Source organism: Choristoneura fumiferana, chromosome 12 (genome assembly GCF_025370935.1).
Source record: "Choristoneura fumiferana chromosome 12, NRCan_CFum_1, whole genome shotgun sequence".
In the NCBI taxonomy this organism is placed as follows: Eukaryota; Metazoa; Arthropoda; class Insecta; order Lepidoptera; family Tortricidae; genus Choristoneura; species Choristoneura fumiferana.
This window is the reverse complement of record NC_133483.1, coordinates 7,700,126-7,723,590: the sequence shown is the minus strand read 5'-3', so window position 1 is coordinate 7,723,590 and position 23,465 is coordinate 7,700,126. Positions and strand designations below refer to the sequence as shown.

General features: G+C 36.8%; 1 protein-coding gene and 1 long non-coding RNA gene across 3 annotated transcripts; one reads left to right on the top strand and one right to left on the bottom strand.

Moving 5' to 3' along the window:
* Positions 1-10,798: 10,798 nt before the first annotated feature.
* Positions 10,799-23,314, bottom strand: LOC141433230 (uncharacterized). 2 transcript variants are annotated; one of them, XM_074095175.1, is made up of 11 exons: positions 23,052-23,314; positions 22,248-22,401; positions 20,943-21,064; positions 20,234-20,409; positions 18,522-18,665; positions 17,684-17,805; positions 17,113-17,257; positions 16,490-16,682; positions 15,450-15,616; positions 14,827-15,014; positions 10,799-11,142 (listed from the first exon to the last, which is right to left on the bottom strand). In XM_074095175.1, the coding sequence occupies exons 1-11, from the start codon at positions 23,193-23,195 to the stop codon at positions 11,030-11,032; spliced, it is 1,668 nt and encodes a 555-aa protein (XP_073951276.1). In that variant the 5' UTR covers positions 23,196-23,314; the 3' UTR covers positions 10,799-11,029. The 2 variants fall into 2 exon arrangements, with proteins under 2 accessions (XP_073951276.1, XP_073951277.1); XM_074095176.1 differs by lacking the exon at positions 10,799-11,142 and adding an exon at positions 12,789-13,990.
* Positions 17,269-20,609, top strand: LOC141433236 (uncharacterized). The gene is made up of 3 exons (XR_012451909.1): positions 17,269-17,426; positions 19,773-19,924; positions 20,476-20,609. It is a non-coding gene; the product is annotated as an uncharacterized lncRNA (long non-coding RNA).
* Positions 23,315-23,465: the final 151 nt, after the last annotated feature.

Here is a 23,465-nt window from a genome sequence, read left to right as displayed (position 1 = left end):
AATACCATACTTGACAGCTGTCTCGCTATGTACTGAATTATGGGCCGTTTGTTTGTATGGCGATTATACACTGGTTAACACATATTTCAAAAATTATCTAATGCAATTGACACTATAATTTAAATTAAAAATTACAATTTGCCCGGTAATTATCGGTCCACGGTGAAAATGGGACTGAAGTTTAACATAAGCATGCGTTTGATGAATTGCACAAAACATTAGACTTGACTGTTCAACAATATGTTATTTAGTAGTTGTACCTACTTCGTACAATTAATGTACGCCTATTACAAATTTTAATAAAATTATAATGATTTAAAATCTTTAAAACAGTCTTTAGGAAAGAGCTCAAAAATCAAGCGCAAACCCATAATAAATTCAAAAGAGGAGAAACGGAATTTAAACCGGTTTCCTTTAGTTAACAGTTACCTACCATCCTAATTTTTCATCAAATCCTAATAATACCTAATAATTCGGAAACGGTAATAAATAATGAACGGTAATTTAAAAGGAATTAACGAAGAAGATGAAGAGACGGTGGAGAGGAATGTGCGTTAATTAACTGAGACAATCGAGTGCGGAATAATTGCCTCCAACTTAACTCCAAGGCTGTACACAAAGCTATACTATGATGGTAGATCAGAGTAAACAATAGAACACTAGTACTACGTAGCTCGAGGTCGAAGATACGATATCAAATCAACTCTTGACAGGGTTCTAGCCCCGTGTGGCCTGAGGAATTAACTAACAATAAGTAGTTATTTCTCTTGAAACGTCCACGTAGTGATTGCATTTGTACACGTATAAATCTTCTATAGTTATTTGTGCAACAAGAGAGCAAAGTTGTTTTTTGTTGCGAGTGTTGATTTTGAATCCCGAGTAAGCGAAGGATTCTATAATTGAATCACGAGCGTCAGCGAGTGATTCTAGGTTAGAATCCTGAGAACAGCAAGGGATTCATAATTATACACGAGAAGCAAAAAAACTTTGTTCTCGTGTGACACATACAATTTTTCACCTCAGCAGCAAGAACATAATTTAAATGTAACATAAGAATAAAACTACATATACCGACCTGTTTACAAACAAACACATTTTTTTTAAAAAAATCCGATTATTATGAAACAAACATAATAATCACATTCAAAACCATAACAAAGTGTCCAGTAGATACAATACAAATTTCATACTCATAACATGCATTGTAATTCGATCTTGTACTAATGTCACACTTTTTTTTAATACTGCAAAAAGCGTCATCTTGGGGTCATTAAAAAGGTGGACAATAAACGTATAATGTATTATAAATGCTATTAAACCTTTTAAATATGAATTTTACCAAGATTTAATACATAAACATAATTAGTTTTGTTAAAATTCATACAATTTAACAAAAATTTATTCCAACTGTAGAGGCAGTATACGGAATTCTTTTATAAAAAAAAAACCAAGAGAAGCGGCTTTCGTGCAACGAGGTTGCATACTTTATTAAAAGATCGGGAAAATTTACATTTTGGAAATATTTCGTTTGTCATGTAATTTATATTTTTAATAAGTACCAAAAATTTAATTTTAGATTGTATTCAACACATTGATCCTATCTCTCGCTTTTTTCGTGTTGAAGTGAAATGACAGATCAAAGTAAAGTTCAAATATTTGGAATTTAGTGAGTAGACCCAACACTGTACCCAGCATTTAAAAAATAGTTATGTGGTGCAAACAAGAGAGCAAAGTTGTTTTTTGTTGCGAGTGTTGATTTTCAATCCCGAGTAGCGAAGGATTCTATAATTGAATCACGAGCGTTAGCGAGTGATTCTAGTTAGAATCCTGAGATCAGCAAGGGATTGAAATACACGAGATTCAAAAAAACTTTGGTCTCGTGTGACACATACAATTTTTCACCTCAGCAGCGAGAACATAATTTAAATGTAACATAACAATAAACCACATATACCTACCTGTTTACAAAAAAAACACATTTTTTAAATAGATCCGATTATTATCAAATATAATAATTACATTTAAAACCATAAAAGAGTCCAGTAGCTACAATACAATCGCATACTCATAACATGCAATCTTAACTTCTTGTACTAATGTCACACTTATTTTTTAATACTGCAAAAAGCCTCATCTCGGGGTAATTGAAAGGTTGAACAATTAAACCTTTAAATATGATTTTTATTAAGATTTCTATTACATAAACATAAATAGATTTGTTAAAAAATCATTCAATTTAACAAATAATAATTATACTGTAGAGGCAGTATACGGAATTCTTTTATAAAAAAAAAAACAAGAGAAGCGGTTCGTGCAACAGGTTGCATACTTTATTAAAAGATCAGGAAAATTTACATTTTGGAAATATTTCGATATATTTTTTAATACCAAAAATTTAATTTAAGTTTGTAATCGACAAATTTAATCCTATCTCTGCTTTTTCGAGTTGAAGTGAAATGACAGATCAAAGTAAAGTTCAAATATTTGGAATTCAGTGAGTAGACCCAACACTGTACCTACTCAGCATTTAAAAAAATAATTAAAAAGTTACTTTGTCTCACGGAGTGAGCAAAATGCGATTTTGCTCACTGATTTCTCATAGCAAAACCTGCCTGTTTGAGGTGCTGAGGTGAAAAAAATTTAAAAGTTACTTTGTCTCACGGAGTGAGAAAAATGCGATTTTGCTCACTGATTTCTCATAGCAAAACCTGCCTGTTTGAGGTGCTAAGGTGAAAAATATAATTGACTGTGTAGTCAATGTATTTAAGCCCATTTTTTGACCAAATGGAATGAAGTTACCAACATAGTCGTATGAACTGCCAAAAAACATCTATGTTCTAGCGTAACAAAATAGAGATTTAACTGCTTTTGGTACGCAAGTAAGGTAAACGTCCGAGTGCTTGTCACTGTCCCAATAGTTGGCATCTTTAATCTTATGTCCTTAGAAATAGAGATGACAGCAGGGTGTCGTCTATCGGGCATTAGCGTTCGCACTCGGACGTTCACCTTATTGTTTGTAGGTAGCCATGTACCATCAGCCAAATAAGTAGTCTATCAATTCTTAAACAAGTTCCTATCAAATGAATATGTCGCTAAAGTCGAACTTTCAAGTTGACAGACAGGTCTATTGGCATTATTGTTTTATGACATGCAAACGATTATCAACTTTAGGGTGGTAGCCCACATATTTGGCTGATGGTACTTCAGAGCCAAGAAGTTGTATTTCTAATCACGTAGCAAGTGGATAATGCTGTTTATTTAAGGCCCAGAATGACATAAATATATTATAGCTTGGCTTTTGATAGTGGTCGTTCACGCCCCGAACCCCAAGTTGGTACCAAAAACTGGAAGACGAACGGCACGCGTGTAAGTGAGGCTGCTCGGCACTGATTTGCCTAAATCTAAATAACGGCCGCGTTATATGCCATTACAAATTCCTTGTTTTGTGGAGTCAGAGTTAATGCCGGCAACTTTCGAACTCGAAATGCATGTGGCATGAAGAATGGCGGGATAGAAACGATATTGTACCTACATTAGAAACATGCTCACTCGTCAATATTCACAAAGACTTTGATATGTACGTGAAAATATACTGAGCGGCAAAAATCTGGCCCTCAAATGTATGCAGTTATAGGTAATTTTGTATGTAGAGTGCGCAGATAATATGATACAATACACAATATATATATACAAATAATATGATATAAAAGCTTCTCGCGAGATTTACTTGTGTAGATAGGTCTGACAGTTAGTTTATTATAATTTAATTTATTAATATATTTAAAAACACAACACAAGATACAAGTGATACACAATATGAGAGGAAACAAAATAAATAAACTACATAAAATAAAACCTAACTAAAAAAGAAACACCATCTAAGTGCCCTCCTGCGGGCATAGACCCAACACACTGGCGGCATTACCTCTCTGTACAGTCAGAGAAATTCGCTGTGAGAGGTAAGCGCCAGCTCTGGGGTCTCCTAAGGTCTCTATCAGCCGGGACGACAAGGCCCCCATGAAGGCCCTCATGTCAGCCGACCAGGGACCCATTGTCTCCACTGCGAGCGCCGCAAACTCATAGTCCTTTAAAAGAGAAGAGTATTTGCGGCGCTGGAGAACTTGGGCCTGGTCAGCTGCAGCCCCGGCTTGTGAGCGGGTTGCCTGAATGTGGGACTGCGCGATAGTGTCGATAGGTACTAAGTATTATGATTTTTTTCGTAAATCTCCGAACCATAAGGAACGCGTTGTCAGTCGTCCCGCTATAGGTGAATTGACGATGACGATATCGTAAGACTTACGGTCAACTGGTGAATGCATGTGGCGAGCTGTCGTTCATTGTGGCGTTCTAAGGCTAAGGCCTTTGTTCAACAATGGATGTCTTGCGAATTATGATGATGAAATAAAATCTCACTATATCGTTGATCCAAATACATCGCGTATTGTACGTGTCACGTACCCGAGTCCGGAGGTGCCTTCCGCGCATGGTAATTAGCTTGCGGCGCCTCACTGCACCAGAGATTAGGTGATGAGCTTAAAGTACTTGGTAATCTTCTGTGACACCAAAGAATTGTAATTGTCAAGGGGAGAGAACACAAATAATTAAGTATACAGTATGCTAGAAAATCAGATGCGGATATTTTGAGGATCGATTATTTGCATCGTTGTTAATTCGTTTCAATTAAATAAAAGTTAACAGTTGCTGTTAATGCAAGGATGATTATTTTTGGACGGAATGGTATTTTTGTATGAAACAAAAAAAATACCGCACAATACTTAAATAATTTATATGTTTAATTGATTCCTAGGTTATTAATTACATACCCTGAAAATATCCGCACCAAATTTTCTAGCACCATAGTACTTAAAGTGGGAAAAGTTTTTCCATGTCAAGACATAACATTGAATTTGACTTGGCCTGTGTAAAAACTTTTTTCACTACATGTATAACACTTACAAAAATACGGGTAGGTAGGTATAGCTTAGAGTGGTTTCACACTACGTCCGACCTGAATCAGATCCGAATCCGGTTCGGTGTAGTCGCAGAACTATTTGTATGGTATTTTGTACGCACTAGATCGGAAAGAAAACGGATGTCGAAACCATACAGATAGTTCGACTACTCCGGACGTAGAACATACCTAGTATGAAACCGTTCTTAGAGCTCATTGTCGTCTAAATTGATAATTTGCTAAAACTATTAAACGTCGAGATATTCATGGCTGTTCATAAAAACATTTCAAACGCTTGATGAACTAAAGTAAAAAAAGTCGAAAGTATCCGACACTTACAGTTTCAGAGAGGTACTAAGTACATACAGTGGTTACATATAGGTACTATATACCTTGCAGATATACACGGGTGAAATTCAATAATTTGGTCGCTTGAAGACCCGCATTTAAATATAATTGTAATGGTAGAACTGTCCGTTGTGCAACAGACAATAATGATATAGAGTGAAACCACCCGTTTTGTAAGGTGGTTAGCTACCGGTTAATATGGTACACCTTTTTAACTCCACTAACAAAAAAAAACAGATAACTGTTAATATATTATGAATTATGACTGATACAGCTGCCGCCGTGACGAAGAACGCAGGAATCGCGAAATGGCGTGAAACTTACTTAACACTTACTATGTATATAAATATGTATATAATAAAGAATATACAAATACAATACATAATGTTCTTTATTAAATACCATAAATTAGTACAAAAAATCATATAGACACAAAATGCAGGGAGACAAATAATTTTATTTTCACTTATCGTGCTCTTAAGTATCTGCATATCGAGACAAAGCTCATATCTCTAGGGATTAAAGTTTTTTTTTTAATTTACGTTGGAAACCCCTAAACAGCCAATCACGGTGTTTGTGAATGAGAGAGTAGACAACTTTTAGGGTGTGGAAATAACCTCGAAATGACAACTGCAAAAATATTTAGAAAACACGATTTAATTTCGTGAAGAATCTATTTAATTAATTAAGGATGAATTCATTTAATTACGCAGTCCAATTATTAGTATTAAAATAATTTTCAATTATGAAACTGCTGGCTAAATATGCAAGCATTTAAAGCGTCACTTTAAAAAAAAACCGCGTAACAGTTTTTTCTATTTGAATTTTGAACAGATGTACATTATAGTCGTATTGAGCGTACGTTTTTAGGGTTCCGGAGCCAAAATGACAAAAACGGAACCCTTATAGTATCACGATGTCTGTCTGTCTGTCTGTCCGTCCGTCCGAGGCTTGGTCAGTGACTATCAATGCTAGAAAGCTGTAATTTTGCACGGATATATATGTAAACTATGCCGCCAAAATAACAAATTAATAAAAAAATCTAAAAAAAATTTTTTTAGAGTACCTCCCATAGACGTAAAGTGGGGGTGTTTTTTTTTTTCATCCAACCCTATAGTGTGGAGTATCGTTGGATAGGTCTTTTAAAACCATTTTTTTGGGTTTGCTAAGACAATTTTTCGATTCAGTGATTTGTTTGCGAAATATTCAACTTTAAAGTTCAAATTTTCACGAAAAACGTTGGGTGGAAAAATTTAAAAAAATTGAGGATGGTATATATAAACTTTCAAGGAAAACTATAACGGCTAAGTTTGCTTGAGAATTATTAGTAGTTTAAGAGTAACGAAATCCTTAGAAAAATATTACTTAATTTTTTCGTAATGGCTACGGAACTCTATTTTGGGCGTGTTCGACACGCTCTTGGCCGGTTTTAAAAAGTAATATTGTAATTTTGAACAGAACTTCGTTATTTTTCCTCGCATACAAAGTGAAAAGTAGTGTTTAACGCGAGACTAAACAGCCATAATGACACTTGAACTATAGCCACCCTCGCTCTGTCATCTGTCATCTCGTGTCATTATGGCTTGTTTTAGTCCCTTGTTGAACAATCTACTATTATAATTCACTTTTGTCTTTTAGCATAAAAATAGTTCTGCATTTTGAAGAACCACACCACCACATACATAATAACACATAGGTCCGTGCTGGTAGGTAACCCTGGGAGAGGATAAAATGGTCGTTATTTTTTCAACCGTTCCCGAAACTAGCTGTCGACAGTTAACACACGCAGTAAACGTATCCGACTGTACTTTACGGCGAGCGCGAATCGTAAACTGTCCTGTAATTAATCTCCCTCGTTAGCGACTTTTATGTCCAAGTTTTTTTCGGAAATAAAAGTAGATCATTCATTATTCTTAATAGATAGATACGATACAACGATGCCTTGGATGGAATGTTGGTTAACTTTTTGGATATCATTTTCATTTCGGTCGCTTATTAGCACTAGATTTTGACAATTGTCTGTCTAATGTTTAAAACTGTCGTGATTTTCACTCATAATGAAGGCTATCGTTTTTTGTCTTTTTAGATGGCGCCACTGTTGCGTGAGGTTTTAACCCTTTAGTGTGTAACGGCAAGATATTTGCCTCCATACGCACTCAGATATTTTATTTTTTCGCAATGAACGTGTTGTTAGTTAATATAACTTTTGGTTCGCATAAGAGAACATACTGTACAATTTACGAAAAAAGGAATAGCATAGAAAGTTATTCCAACCCATGTTAATGATGATTCTTAGGCCTGAACTTAGATTTTTAACTATTCCTTACAATTGAACAAAAATGTTTGTAAATAAAATTTGTTTGCTGGATTATACGATAGTCACAATTCTCTACTTTCAGAGACAAGATTGGCGATATAAGTTTAAAGAAAAAAAATCTGTTAAGTATTTGATAATTTTAAAAAATGAGACGGCAAATATATTTGCCACTATCCGTTAAGTGTCTGGTGTTTTTAAAGGAAAGGTGGGTTAGGCACAATGTTATTAATTTATATATGGAGCAATATCTTAATTCAATACTTCAAATGGCCCGATATGCTCTTGCCCGGTTATTTATTTGAAAGAATTCAGTTTTAAGTTAAATAAAGGTTTTAATTATTTTTTTATCATCTATTGGTTTTTAATTTATTTATTTTAGATACGTCGTGCCACCCGTAGTGACATGACATGACATGACGGTCTTGTCACTTAATGCCCTTGGCTGATAGCGGCAAACATATTGCCGTCTCATAATTCGGAAACCCTGCAATAATATATACATTTCTCTTTCTCAAAAATCATAAAAAAATCATCATGCTGTGCGTATCGTTAAAGTTCTCGATTCATTGCTTTAAAAAAATAATGGTCAAAGGGTTAAGTGTGGTTTTCAAAGTCTGTTATTACGGGCGTGAAAACAAAGTTTAGATTAAAAACATATTTAATACACCTTAAAACCTTACCATAAAAATATCGAGCAACCACAGTGTTGCGTAGTCCCGTTTTGTTCGGAAAAAAAGGGAGGACAAAAGTTTCCGAAAGATAAAACTGTCTCAAAACATAGACATGCATTGCCCCGTAACGCAGATTAATTTCAGGTAATGCAAAATATTCATAAAATTATTCTAATTTTAAATAAACCCGCGTAGCTCACCCAAAAACTATGAGATTTGACATTTCGGAGACCTCACGCTACACTAGCGCCTCTAGCGGCGAATTCATACGCGATAGCTCTGATTAAAATACCACAAACGGGAGTTATCACTATAAATAGTATATTGTACAACAAGAGCATAAAACGAGCTATTTTACCCAAGACGTTCATATAGCCACCCGAGCCGGTACGGCGAGGGTGGATAGACACGTCGAGGGGAAAATGGGTTTGATGCTCGAGTTTTACACTCTGCTTTTCACTTCGATTGAGAGGAAATTAAATAGCAACAGTGGCAACAATTGTTCACTTACTACATGTACCCTTTATTGTTCACGAATTGCTATTATAATTATAACTTTTTAGTTCTATTGATCGATTTTGATTGATTTTTAGTTTTATATAAACTAAAAATTATTAAAAAAAATGTAGAAACTTCTTTGTTTGTGGCTTTTTACACCTTATTGCCTTGGTCTTAGACGAAGATTTTACTTTATGCACTAGAGCATAAAAAGTCATTTTATATCGCCTAGATCCAGCATAAACACGAACTTTACGAGCATGAGAAGTGAAAAGAAATGAAAAATGAAATGAATTAATTGTAGAGATGTTGCCGTGTGTTTAGCGTGATAAGTCCCGTTTGTGGTATTTTAATTTTCTATATATTTGTTTATGACAGGTACATACCTTGAATTATGGAGTGTTGAGTTATAAAGGAGAACAATCTCGTATGAGGAAAAAAATTGCAAAGGTGTCAAGCTATAAATGAGGATTATATGACCATTCAAGACCCTTTAATCAATTTTACAGCTGGATTCAGCGCCAGTTCTTGCCATTGATCGGGGCAGAGAGAGAATGTCTATGATTGAGATCAAGGTAGAGCAAGGATGTCTTTGATCAAGGTAGAGCGAGTATATTTGTGATCGAGGTAGAGCGAAGATTTCTTTGATGGATAGCACGAGAATCTCTTTTATTGAGGTAGAGCAAGGATATCTTTGATCGGAGTAGAGCGAGGATGCCATTGATCGGGCGGGATAGAGCGAGAATATTTTTGATCGAGGTAGAACGAGAATATCTTTGCGCTAAAAACCAATTATTTGCATCCACTGCCTCCAGATTTTGACACCCCTCACCAACAGGCGCCTAGCTGCTCCACTCACTCACTCACTCGAGTCGTAAGCCAGCTCTGGCTAGATTGAGCAGATGATTCTAATGGTACAGGTATATTATCTAAGCTATTCCCCGTGAAGATCACTTGCCTTGTTCTCAAATCATAGAATCAGTCACCGCATTGTCTAACGCAGAACGTCAGAACGTTCGCGATCGCATTCACCATTTCTTTCCACTCTTATCCTATACCGCTTGTCATAAAGAAGTGGTGAAACGATTATGATTCCACGTACATTAGACAGCGAGGCCTCTGGTGGTCATAAAATCATCGCGGCCACGACCACATAGCTGTTAGAAATAATGTAAGTAGTTATAACTTCAAATTTGTAATGCAATAATGTCACGCTATGTGCTTTCTCTTAATCGTATGTAGACTTAACAAAGCCGATTTAAGTCCATTGCGGTGCGGGAGATGTAATCTAAGTTCGTCCGAAGTTCAGCCGGTTACACAACAATGTGTCTCGTGTGTCAAAAACTTGATCTGGCGGCTCTCCAACGCGCCCCAATTGTCACTAAACTGCGATGTTTGTTTCACATTGGTTTTGTGGGCTTCTTTTAACGAATTGTAAGTTTCATCGCCGTATCTAGTCTAGTGGTATCAGCCGTAGGACATCCACTGTTGGATATAGGCCTCCCCCTAACACTTGCACGAACATTTTGTCGTGACATTTTTATCGTTTATACAATCTAAATACCGGAATGAATAAAAGGCTTTTTTGGTGTGGCTCCTTTCACAGCTGCTCACGCGGTAAATTACATCTTTCGGAATAAAACGCACTGAATCGCGCATTTCACACTTGCTCGCTTCTATCATTGTAATTGTCTGTTAATAACCAATTAAATCGACTCAAAGGAACTAATAATTGTAATGCTTTACCGCGGTATTACAACCCTAAATAAGTATTATATTCCGAAAGTTAGAGTAGGTAGTATAGGTACCTCGAATACTATATTTGAGGTGACGCAAAAACTTAAACAGTGCTTGATTTTGATATCTAAACAGAAAAACAAAGACCTGTTGTAGAGTAGTGAGGGATAATTCATATGTTTTGTTAGGCTAATAAAAATACGCAAAGTTTTCTAAAATGCAATAGTTTACTGAAGAAACAAACACTTTCTAAGAGAAAAGAACGAAAATATCGGAGTCGAGTAACACAATGACAGATCAGTGAAAACATTTTGCATACATTATTTAAGATACGAGTATAAGAGCCACCACACATTGATCAATTTTATGGGACAGATAAAGTGATGCCGTATCTGTTTATGCGGACAAACCAAAAAGAGAGACCGCATCGCAGATATCTGTCGCATAAAATTTATCAATGAATGGTGAAACAGACCCTAAATATAGTACAGTACACTTAAATCCTAGTCACTTCTTCTTATTATTTGGCGGAGGAGGCGGTGGTGGCGGAGGCGGCAGCAGAGGTGGTGTAGGTGGCAATTTTTTCTCAGGCCACATCCGTTTTATCATTTCTTCGATAGCTTTGAATAAAAAAAACGAATAATGCAAATGATATTATATATCTAACCACTCACGTGCTTCGAGCAACTACGGTTGCCAAATATATTTTAGCAAAATGCTTCTGAAGGCAAGAGCAATTCATGGCCGTTTCTTTTCACGCGAGCAGCTGAATGGATAATTAAAAGTGCCACAGGAACCTCGGGATTGACCGGCGGCCATATTGTCTGCACTGCACTCGAAGTCAATCGTTTTTACAACTTCTCCCTCTCAAATGGGGTGGGGGATAACAACGTTGAGAAAGACTCTGGAGAAAGAGATAGTGAATATCATAACGATTGTCCGCGCGTTTCCACGAGAGATATGCGAGGATGTGCTTCATTTACCTTTCCTCCCACAGCACAGCTCTAGTGGAAACAGCTTGGCGGAACGAGGATAGGTAAATGAATAGTGTTGTGAAAAACGCTCATTTCGAGGCTTAAAGACTCGAACCTTAAAGACTCTCGAGGCTTAACGACACAAAGCCCGCAAAGACGGTTTATTACATCCTTACGCATAAAATAAGCCAATTTAATTCTCAAATATAGTAGAGTCTTTAAAACTCTGGAGTCTTAAGGGTTCGAGTCTTTAAGCCTCGAAATGAGCGTTATCCACAACTCTATAAATGAAGCGTTTCTATTGATTAATGAAAAACACATTGCTCGCAACACATCGTCGGACATCTCTGGTGGAGATGCAGTCTTAAACATTGCAGCCTCAGATCTAAACCTCCTCAGAACTGATTCTCGGATCCTTTAACTAAGCAGCGCATTCATTCACTGACGGAAACGCATGAATTATGCTTTTCCGGTACTTTATCGCAGCGCTGCTGTCATCATCTTGCTGTCAATTGAACACACGATGTGCTTTGCCCCTTGTGGCGCCTATAAAAGTCTCGAGGCAAAGAGCTGGCATTGGCATCGCATGAAAATGTGATGACTTTTGTGTGAAAGTAATATATATCTTAACCCTTTTCCAGGCCCCGCTAATTTAGGTAAGCTACTACAAAATTAATCAAAGGTTTATTTTGTTCACCAATGAGGGATTAATTTAAAAACAATTATAAATTTTAATGACCTCGATTGATTTTGTACCTACCATATTGTAAATTTAGCAAGGTTGAATATTTGTGTACATTTCATTTTATGTGGTCACTATATGCACTATGCCTGGAAAAGGGTTAATGAAGATTTATGCGGATTTTCAGCTGGTTGTATTGCGTTCTGAAGTATTAGCATGGGCCATGAACTTGTGTACCCACTGTAAGTATATAAAATATTATGTCATCATCGGATCGTAAAATCCAGTATTTTACATAATGAGTAACTCTATGCCATGCAATTGAAAAATTGAGATGAAAACATACTTAAAGTCCTTTCTATAGTCGTAGTCGGGCAATACAGATGAAAGTCATTTCCGCTTACAAAAATTCTTTGACGTGCAATGCTTGAATGTGCCGCTAGTGAGTGTCAGCCTTAATTTTAAATTAATTGCTTCGGACTTATTCCTCTGTCTTCGTGTTCCAATATGCAATTTAAACTCAAATTAGCAGTATAAACTTCTATGGGAAGGGAGCAGAAAAAACCAGCCTGTAATCATATCACTTTAATACAAAATCTTAAAATCTATTAAAATTAACATTTTAAAAGTATTTTGGAGGACATAATATAGAAATATTTAAATGGAAACTAAAACAATAATTAAAATATCAAATTAAAAATTATATAGTGATGAATAAAGTAAAATAAAATTTTAAAAGTAACGTGAAAGTCCAAAATAATGACGAATATTCAAACACAGTACACAATCTTAAAAAAAAATATGAAAATAATATTATCACGTGACGGTTTTTTCCCTTTGATTATTTACCCCACATTTACCCCCAAAATTTCATTCTAGTTACTTACTAAGTAGAACTAGAGTCTAGTAGCACATGGCTTTAATAATACCTACTGTTATAATTATATTTGACTAAATTCGTAATATTTGATGGTAAAACAATACAAAATCACTTTATTATGGGATGCCTAAATGTGCAGCAACATTCGCAGTTATTTCTTAAAAGAAAGCGTGACGTGCCCGTGGTCCAACTATAGTTTGTGCAACTATAGGCAAACCGCGTAACTGAGTCCTCGCCTGCGCGGTACAGGGGCGCGGAGGTAGGACGACAAAGGGGACTGAAGGAGGTGCGGGCGGCAGGCGCTTTTTAGCACAGCTCATTCCGGTTGCCAAGGGCGGAGCTCCTCTTTCTGGGTATATTACCCTTCGGGCAACTGAAGTTTCCTAACGAACCTAACCTACCTATTTTTGTATTAAAATATAATACATATATATATAAATAAATATAAATATAATATTTCCGGATTCGACAAATTAGTTGGACCACGGGTACGTACCTAAAGAAAGAACAATTAAGAAACTAGACCTGTGACACACTTTCTAAACTATTTTAAAAAGCTCCGTAGCTAGGTTCTGTTTGTGCAGCCAGTTTGATGTTCGTTTGAAATTTGTTTTATATTTAAATAGAAACCAAGAATCTCAGGACTGATATCCTTAGCTCTATCGCATCAAAATGTTATTCAGTAATTTTAATTTCCTATACCTCGTCCAAATATTTCTATGATCATCATCAGAAATATATCACATTTTTCGTTAAACAATATAACTAAGATGTTAGTATTACTTAATTTAACTAAAATGGCGGGGTTAATAACTTCGGTTTTTTTTATTTTTTTTTCTTTTTCTTATCCTCCACAGGTGGTAGTAGCTCCGGCGGCGGCGTAGGAGGCAGCTTTTTATCTGGCCACACCCTTTTTATAAATTCTTCGACAGCTTTGAATAACAAAATCGAAAATTAATAGTCAAATTAAGAATCACAAAAGCATTAAATACTATGATATCATACGAGCAAGGTTTTGACAATTACTTACGCAAAAAAAATAGTTCATCGTTGACCAACGCCGATATTGATAGGTGCTACTTTGAAAATATTAAACTTCGTAAAGCGTACTTAGCAAAATTATCGATTTTAAGATCCGGGCTTCTACGAAGTATTTACTTTATTTTTTACGTTCAAGTTAGTTCATATTTTAATATACGTGCTCGTCATTGCTCTTAGAATCAAATTAATTTAAGTAATCAACGATGACTCGCGTTGTCAGGTCACAGACAAAAAATAGATAAATTGTCAACTTTCGACAGAGAAGTCTGTAGGTACTTAATATTACGTATGTAATACCTACGATTAAATGTATTTTTAAATTAATGAATTTATTGAACGATTATACAATAACGATACGTCACCAGCATCAATATCTGACGCAACAAAATGTGTATAAATATCTGATACGTATCAGATATTTTTGCACGCTCCGCTGTGGCAGATATATGTTACTACATACCCACAACATACGCACAGTCATGTGCCTATAGAAACTAAGGCTCCGTTTCCACCAGAGATGTGCGACAATGTATTGCGGGAATGTGTTTTTCATTAACCAATAGAAACGCTTCATTAACCTAGGCTCGCTCCGCTCAGCTGTTTCCACTAAAGATGTGCTATGCGAGGATAGGTAAATGAAGCGTTTCTATATCGGTTCATGAAAAATTCATCCCTCGCAACACATCCTCACACATCTCTGGTGGAAATGCAGCCTCATGCAGCTTACCAGTAAGTTTGATGGTCTTAGAGCCTTTATCCGTCAGGGGGCCAGGCCAACAGTTGGCTACTTCTTCAATGAGGCCTTCATCAACTGGCGCGCCACTTATCTTCATGAACCGCAGTAGTTCCCGCGGCTCCATCAATGGCACCGGGTCCTCGCGCTGACGGATCTTGCGCTGCTCCATAAAGTACAAGCTGTGAAAAAATATGATGAAACATGAACTTCCGCTTACAAATAATAGCCTGCAAAAGTACATTGACACTGTAAGGTAAACGTAAGAGTGCTCGTCACTGTCCCAATAGTTGGCATCTTTTAATCTTATGTCATTAGCAATAGAGATGATAGCATGGTGTCGTCTATTGGGCATTAGCGTTCGCACTCGGACGTTTACCTACCTTATTCTGTTACGAATGCGGCTGCAGCAAATATCTGCACATTTCACAGATATTATTTTCTCTCTTTTCCCTATTTGGATCAGTACCTAAGGGTCTTTGCTAAGGCCACTTTAAACATTTTTAATAGGTACTCATTTACTTTTCGTGATAGTGACCAAAATCCATGGTCAACTATAACCCAACATTTTTTTAGAGTTGCTAAACTACTCGTACAGTAAATCAAGAAATGCTTACGCGATGTCTACTTTGCATTTTTTATTCGCCCTGGCAAAGACGAAGTCGAGGCGGTTCATCACAATAAACCGCAGGTCGGGCGTTGAGAGCGTGTAGTCGCGGATCACTTTGCCGTGCGTTATGTTCGTTTTCTTGCGATAGGGTAAAGCCATAACTTCTCTCAGACTCTGTACAATAAGTTAAAGTTTACTATTATTATAATTAATGGATTAGTGTCCAGTAGCGTAGCGTGGGCATCAGCCGCCCGGGGCGGGAATAGTTATTTGTGTCACAAGGGAGCAAAATGGTGTATTTACGGCGAGGGCGTACATTGAATCCAGAATGTAGCGAAGGATTCTACAATAGAATCCTGAGCGTAGCGAGGGATTCTAAAGTAGAATCCTGAGCGTAATGATCCGAGGGATTCAAGTGTTAACGCCCAAGATGAAAATAATTTTGCTCCCGAGTGGCTCATACAACTTTTCACACCGAGCATTAAGAAACATGAAAAAAACAAATTCTAAATATTATTAAAAAACAACCAGCATAGAAAATGGCGTGGCTTTACAAATATAAACTTCAAAAAATGGCATTTGCAATAAAACACTTAGAAAAGCCTTGAACAGAAAAGTTGCACTTTGCTCCCTCTCGGCAGGGAGGAAATAGTTATTTCTGTCACAAGGGAGCAAAATGATGTATTTACGGCAAGGGCGTAAATTGAATCCAGAATGTAGCGAAGGATTCTACAATAGAATCCTGAGCGTAGCGAGGCATTCTAAACTACCCAAACTATTCGATTTAAAGAATAATATAATAATAGTTTATCATCATCATCATCATGTCAGCCGAAAGACGTCCACTGCGGGACATAGGCCTCCTCCAAGACTCTCCACTCAGACCGGTATTGTGCTTTCCGCATCCACCGCGATCCCGCTAACACTGGCAACACACACTGGTCAAAGACTTTTGACTTCAAAAACTAATAATCATTAATTAATTAATATCAATTAATAATTATATTCTTTATTACAAATTATTTTGATTTAAATAACAAAACTTACAGCCACAAACTCCCTGTTGACTAGTATGTCAGCCATCAAAAGATTCACCAGTTTCACTGTGTTCAACTTCATCGCCTCCAACAGCATCAATGCTTCTGGAGGCCCCATCGGATTGTTGGACACATTCAAAGTGTGCAACTTCGGGGAGAGTGGCAACCCACCTGATAAGGCTTTAGCTGCTAACTCACCTAGTCTGCAAGCAGGACCCTGTTTAATAACACTTGACAAGTCACCAATCCTGTCGCTGGCAATTGTAAGTTATACAAAATAAACCCTAGTGTTGTGCTGCCATGCCATGCTGCAAGCTGAGGTTGTTGTATCTAGTGCGAAATTATTAAAATCTCATGAAATTACTTTATAGAGTTTTTAACACGGAATATTAACTAACTCGAATGAGAAAACATGCCTCCATCTGCAATCGTTAATTGTCTGTCAAATTGAAAAAGTTAAATTTACACAAATATAAAAAAAAAGATTTTACATTTATGTTAATGTAGCTAAACTAACATAACCTACCTATAACAAAACTGTCTACAAACAGCGCAAAAGACTGGACACTCAGTGCAACCAATGCAATGGTTTTTAAATAAGTATCCTATAAACATTATACTTCAAGAACTAACTTATTATTGCTGACATCAAGCAGACGCAATTTAGGCGCCTGGATTAATTTTTTCAATAGCGGGCCAGTAGTCAGGTTGTTCCAGGAGAAATCGAGTTCAGTGAGAACATTGTTGTCGCAGAGGACTTTCAACAGACGGCCAGACCCTGAAAAATACTTTTGATCATCTTGTTAACTTGTTAGCTTTGTTATCTTGTTAGCCAACAAGAATTACTCGGAGACACTAAAGAGGGATTGGCTGAACATTGTGTCAGTCCGTGAGCTGCAAAAGTCTAGAGGACAGGCCTTACCTCGGCAATGTGAATAGATTAATAGGTAAGTACATACATACACAACTACATCGCATGAAAGGGTTAGAAAAAAGCTTTTCACTGGAAACATAACGTTGTCATTCCATTTTATCTATGCCAATAAAACCGCCGTGTAATTTATTGTGAAAAAGTTCCACCCTACTAGTACACGATTCACTTTCCTCAACTGATTGTCATTGTATTGTGTTATTTACTGACAAAATCAACAGTGGCAAAGTGATAGTAATCCCAGTTGCATGAAAATATAAAAGGTATGTATACCAGTAGCGGGATACATTTTGTTCCACGACACATTTAAGTGCGTGATGGTGTTGTTCCCTTCGATGGAGTCCGCGAAAAGCGCTCCAGACTCCCAGGTTAAGTCGTTGTTGCTGAGATTCAACCTGGAAGAAGCCCATATTAATTATTCTTGTTTAGAAACTGGTTTCGAACCTTGGTTTCGAAGGCGGCCGAAGGGTTTGCTTCTACTCACGTGTTCAGTAATTATTACGTAGCAACCTATTCAACTATGAAGTATTCTCTATAGCAGCCGCATATGCACGACTGAGTCGCACAGCTGCTAAATAGAAAGAGTAATGGGATTTTTTCACAACATTTCCATTGGTGGAATGTTCCTCCAAGTTCCTTTCGGTCTTTACAAATTTACTTCCATCTGTTCCTCTTTCTTCCTCTAAATTCTATCATATTTCCTTTACTAATATTTCAATTTGTTTCAGGAATTCCTTTCCTTTGTAGATCAGGAAAATCCAATTCCTGACCAATTTTTCCATACGTAGTACAATTGTACATGTATTGTGCATTATGTGTACATTTTGGTTTTGTATTTAATTTTATTCACGTTTATCTCTCCTGTCGGTTTATTTTCACCACATGAGAACTACACCCCAAGCCTCAGTATTCCGAGTGGAGGGCTGTGTACGGCAGTGGGACGTTTATAAATAGGCCGAAGATATTGCTGATGATGGCCTGATGGGGTATAAGTTTAAGCATGAAACTGGATAACAGAAATACGCGTTACACCTCTACATTGGGAATGTCTTTTGTTGTTATAAAGTGGCCGAGCTTGAATTAAAAGGATAATGATGAGATACACTTTTACCTCTTTATAACAGCGCCTTTTAGGAGTACAGTCGCTAAATATTTAAAGCCTGCGTCTCCCATGTCGGTCGATGATAAGTCGAGAAGTTCCATGGTGCGAGATGCCAAGTTGATCACGACTCTTCGGACACCACTGGGCCCGATCCTGGTGGATAGATGTAACAAAATACTCTAATGTTTATACTTGTGACGCCATCTGTTGAGCCATGTACTTTATAGTGTTCGGGCATGTTTAATAGTAGATTGATAAACAAGGGTTACACCCAAGATATTTAAGTTCGCATGTGTAATTGATCATTTACACTCGAGTTGAACACTACTTTGCATCACAAATGCGAGGAAATAAAGAAAAACCGTTATAAATGTATACGCAATTTGTAACAGAGCGGAAGAAAATTTATCGCGCCAAACCGTCTTTTTTTTAAATGGCCTCGCGCTCTTTGGCTTTGGCACATTCAGCCAGCACTGGCCAGCAGCATTATGCGAGCATGGAGGTTTGGAGGTAATTATTACGCATTACAATCTCCTAGTTTATCAGTTCGTGAATACAAAGGAGCACCATTCGATTTTTAAATTTACTTGCATCCGTAAAGATGGAAATCGAATTTACAACACGGATTTCAAGTTAAATGCAACCTACTTTCAGAGCTTAAGTGATGAAAAATAAGTCTATCTACACCCATATAGTAAATCCTAAATTATGCGTTCAAAAACCGGCATTACGACATTGGATTTAATTATGATTATTTTAAAAGTGGCATTCTTTTAGCATCCTTTATGCTTAAAGGAAGCTGAATCTTAATAACCTTAATAGAATAGTTAAAGATTTCAAATGTTTAACGATTCTATTAAGGTTATTAAGATACAGTCAGCCTATTATATATGCGGACAGACAAGCAACGCAGCCTTAGCAACAGAATATCGTTGACATCCTTTCAGCACAAAACCCAAAAAAGTTCCTCCTTTACAATTTTAAATACAATTAACGGGTATTTTAGTAAAATGATCAAAGCTCATTTAGTTAAGACAGTTGTAGACCCTGGCCCGGAATTGTAAAGTTTCTTAACACCTTGAAGTTTTAATGGATATTAAATTGATGTTACAGCCACCTTCATTCTTACACCTACAAGTTAACAAATTGAGTGACAGCTAATTTAAAATCAGACAAATCCCGAAATTTAAATTTTTAGGCGTAATGGGTTCCGCGTGTGAAGCTGGAAACTCATAATTTTTTTTTTTTTTTATTTTTTAGGGAAAACAGCCCTTATGTTGCCGGAAGACACGATGGACAGAGAAGCAACTTGTAGTTTAATAAGACTGTATGCAAATTAGCGCTGTCGGGCCAGAATTGCACTTCATAGTGTCGTTGCAGCAGGCGCTATTTATTTAAATGAGTTAACAGAGGTAAATTTACTATTTAAAATTATAGTCTGTAACCAGAGTTGACTTTATTTTTATCACTCTAACAACCACATTGGCTATTAGGGTAGAAAAGTTCTCGAATGGAGACCGCGGATCGGCAAGCGCAGCGTAGAAAGAACGAGATGGATTAATAACCTGGTTAAAGCTGTGGTTTCACGGTGGACGCGTGCCGCTTCCAACCGAAGCAACTGCAGGTCTATGGGAGGCCTATGCCCAACAGTGGACGTCCTATAGCTGATATGATGATGATGATGATGATGAATGTCTTAGGTACATTTATGTTGTTCTTACTTGCATTGAGCTAAGACCAGCTCATCTAAAGTTACATTTTCCTTCAGCATCTGTCCGATATGGTAGCATGCATCATCGCTCAAAAAGTTGGAAGTTAAATCAAGCTTCTTGACGAAGAGATTGAGAGCTAACGCGGCACACATCGCTTGCACACCGATCGGATTTACACAGTAATACTGAAAAACAAAGTCGTCTTCAGTTTACTTTTTTAACGAACGTGCTACGACGCGGTATCGTTTCAGAATGCGACGTCGTGCCGAGGAAAATCACGGAGCAATCCTTCGTCCCATAGTGAAACGGTGCCGAATCGTAGCATGACGCGACATCGTATCAAGTTTATGTGTAAGAGCACGGTTGCCGTCATGGATATACAGGACGTCCCACCCCACCGCTATGCAACACAAACACACGTTATGTACTAGTTTGAAATAAAGAAGACCATTATTACTATTTATTTATTTAATTTGGGTTCTTGTTGTGCATCTGGTTTGTCTTGTGTATGTCATGATGTACGAGTATGGGCGCTCACTTACAAAAAAATGTTCTTGATTCCCAAAATTAGGTATTAATATTTTTTCAAAGTAAACCTAAAATGTTCTTTAGGTAGAATTTGATATCTTCATTATTTACATGTCACATAACGATTGGATGCAATCCCAAAATCTGAAAGACAACAGATAAAACTAGCTTTCTCCACCCTTTGACTTGCCTTCAAATTAATCTCCTTCTCGACTAGAGAGCGGTGGAACCTCCTGACTGGCACTATTCGCATCTTTTTGCACGTGTCCAGATACAACTCCTGACCATCTGTGGCATATATATGCCTGGGCTCTGGAAGTGATCATATAAACGTTACCACTCTTAATAATTTTACTTCTAATATAAGTGACAAACAAGAGAACTACAAACTTAATTGATTTACATATACGGATAAAAGATAAAAAGAAAAGTGTTCAATTATTTTATGATAATCTTACTGATGGACTACCCAAATCTTAGTAGTAATACTAAGTAGTGTTTCAAATAGATACTAGTATTTTCCTTAATTTAATCTGTCACGGTTGGGTAAATCTCAAAATCCGCTAATGGGCTCCTCTACTAAAAGTACATGGCGACCAAAATAGACCAAAATAAAGAACAAAAAATTACACGTGAGCACGATAAAATCATCTATTTTGCTCTAAAAAACGCTCTTTTTTGGATGGCCGACAATAACTTTAGTATATTCTAAATATGAGAGACCGCCACGCCAATGAGACTGCTCTGTTTGAGGTATACTCAATAGGACAACTGAGAGAGCTGTAATAATAATATATTTATTCAAAAACTTCTATTACACAAATTTCTTAAAACTATTGATCTACTTCCTAAATAGGTAAATACCTGTACTATAGGATAAGCAAATGTTTGAGGTACATGCAATAGGAGCACTTAGAGACAAGCTAAAGAAGAAAGAACGAGCTAAGACGATATTTAACGATCTTGTTCCATGCTACGAGCCTACGCCGTAGCGATGCTACGCAAATATAGGGTCCTCATGTAAAAATCATCCAAATAAATTAATAATGATGTATTGTCGGATCACATTTAACGTGCACGTGTAGCCTTCGGGTGCAAATCGGGCCATCGAGACAAGCTCTTAGAAATGGGCTGGCTATTGTTTTTGCTGTGCTATTTTTTTTATGTATGTATCTGTTGTTCAACTATGACCATTAAAACGCATAATGTTTGAATTTATTACATTAGGTGCGATAAAAATTATGTCATTCAAGTAGATAAAAACTAGATTTATTTGATAGAATATCGTCCACCTACGCTAGTCTTAACAATGGTTTTGGCAATATTACAACAGTCCTTGACCAAATAGCAGTTGACAATCGATAAGTTTGAAAAGATGAAAAAAACGTTCTTATAATCCCAAAATGTTTCAAACAAAATCCAACCGATTGAATTACAGTTTAATAATAAGAAAGTTTTCTGTTTTTGTACTTTTATTATCCAAATGGATTATTACCGGGTTGGGTCAACGCTGCTACTATCCCGGGGTCCTTGATCCCCGGGTAGGCGTAATACACGTGGTTGAGAACGTCACTGTCGGAAAATGGTATGTACTTAGCGCAAATATCCCCGCTGCCAGGGTCGTAGAGGCCTTGTTTGAACGCCACCATCTTTAAAAAAATAATGAGGTGCTTACAGGGGGTGACACTCTTTCCCGGCCCGGATAACACCAACATGGAAATACCGGCCCTGTTTTTTGTGTACATAGAAACTGACAGGAGCTTCTATGGGTGTATACACGAAAAACAGGGTCGGTTTTTCCATCCCGGTGTTATCCGGGCCGGGAAAGACTGTCACCCAGGTACAGGAAGTTAATAATAATAATTATGTAGAACTTTCGAGTGTTTGATTATAGTTTAAATTAAAAACTATTCGTGACCACGTCGTGATCATGAAAATCGTGAAAATTTAGATATTGGGCAGGTAGAAATGTTATTATGATGATATAGGTATATTTATTAATGTTTTTGCGTTCCATATAACTTGCTATGATATATTTATCATCTTTTGAAGAAATACATTATAGACACATGTAAAGAAATCATAAAAAATTCGCAGTATACAAACAAATAAATTAAAAAATAAAGCAATAGTTATGGATGCAAACGTAGGTACGCTTGAGAGCATTCTGAGTCAAGGCATACAACCATTATCAATAAAAATTACTTACGAAATATTGGTTTTCATTAATGTAAAAATATCTGAAAATTCCAGTCATCAAATGGTGACCGGTGCAATGGTTTTAAAGTGAAATGTAAACCTTTGGAGTATCAGGTGGCGGCGCGTCAAGGACCAGCGAAGACCACTGCTCCATGGGAGGTTCATCGGACGACTCAGAGAGATTCCGCTCGAATAATGTCGTAACCGGCACCTCCTCCTCTACTACACTGCTACCGTGAGACATTTTGCTGTATGCTTAGTGTTTCTCAATTATGTAATTACTAATTATAAACTCTATGTAACACCGATTGTGCCCGTCGCGTCGTTTTGACTAAATAAAATTGACGTTGATTGACTAAATATTTTTTTTTTTATATTTTATCTGTAAGTATTGTTATTTCGTTATTTCTTTAGCAAAGCAGCCAGTATCTCCACAATACCAGTTTTTTAAGGTTGAGTTAGATTGTAGGTACTTGTTATAACTCAGCCCAACCTGAAAAGATCCCTACGACCC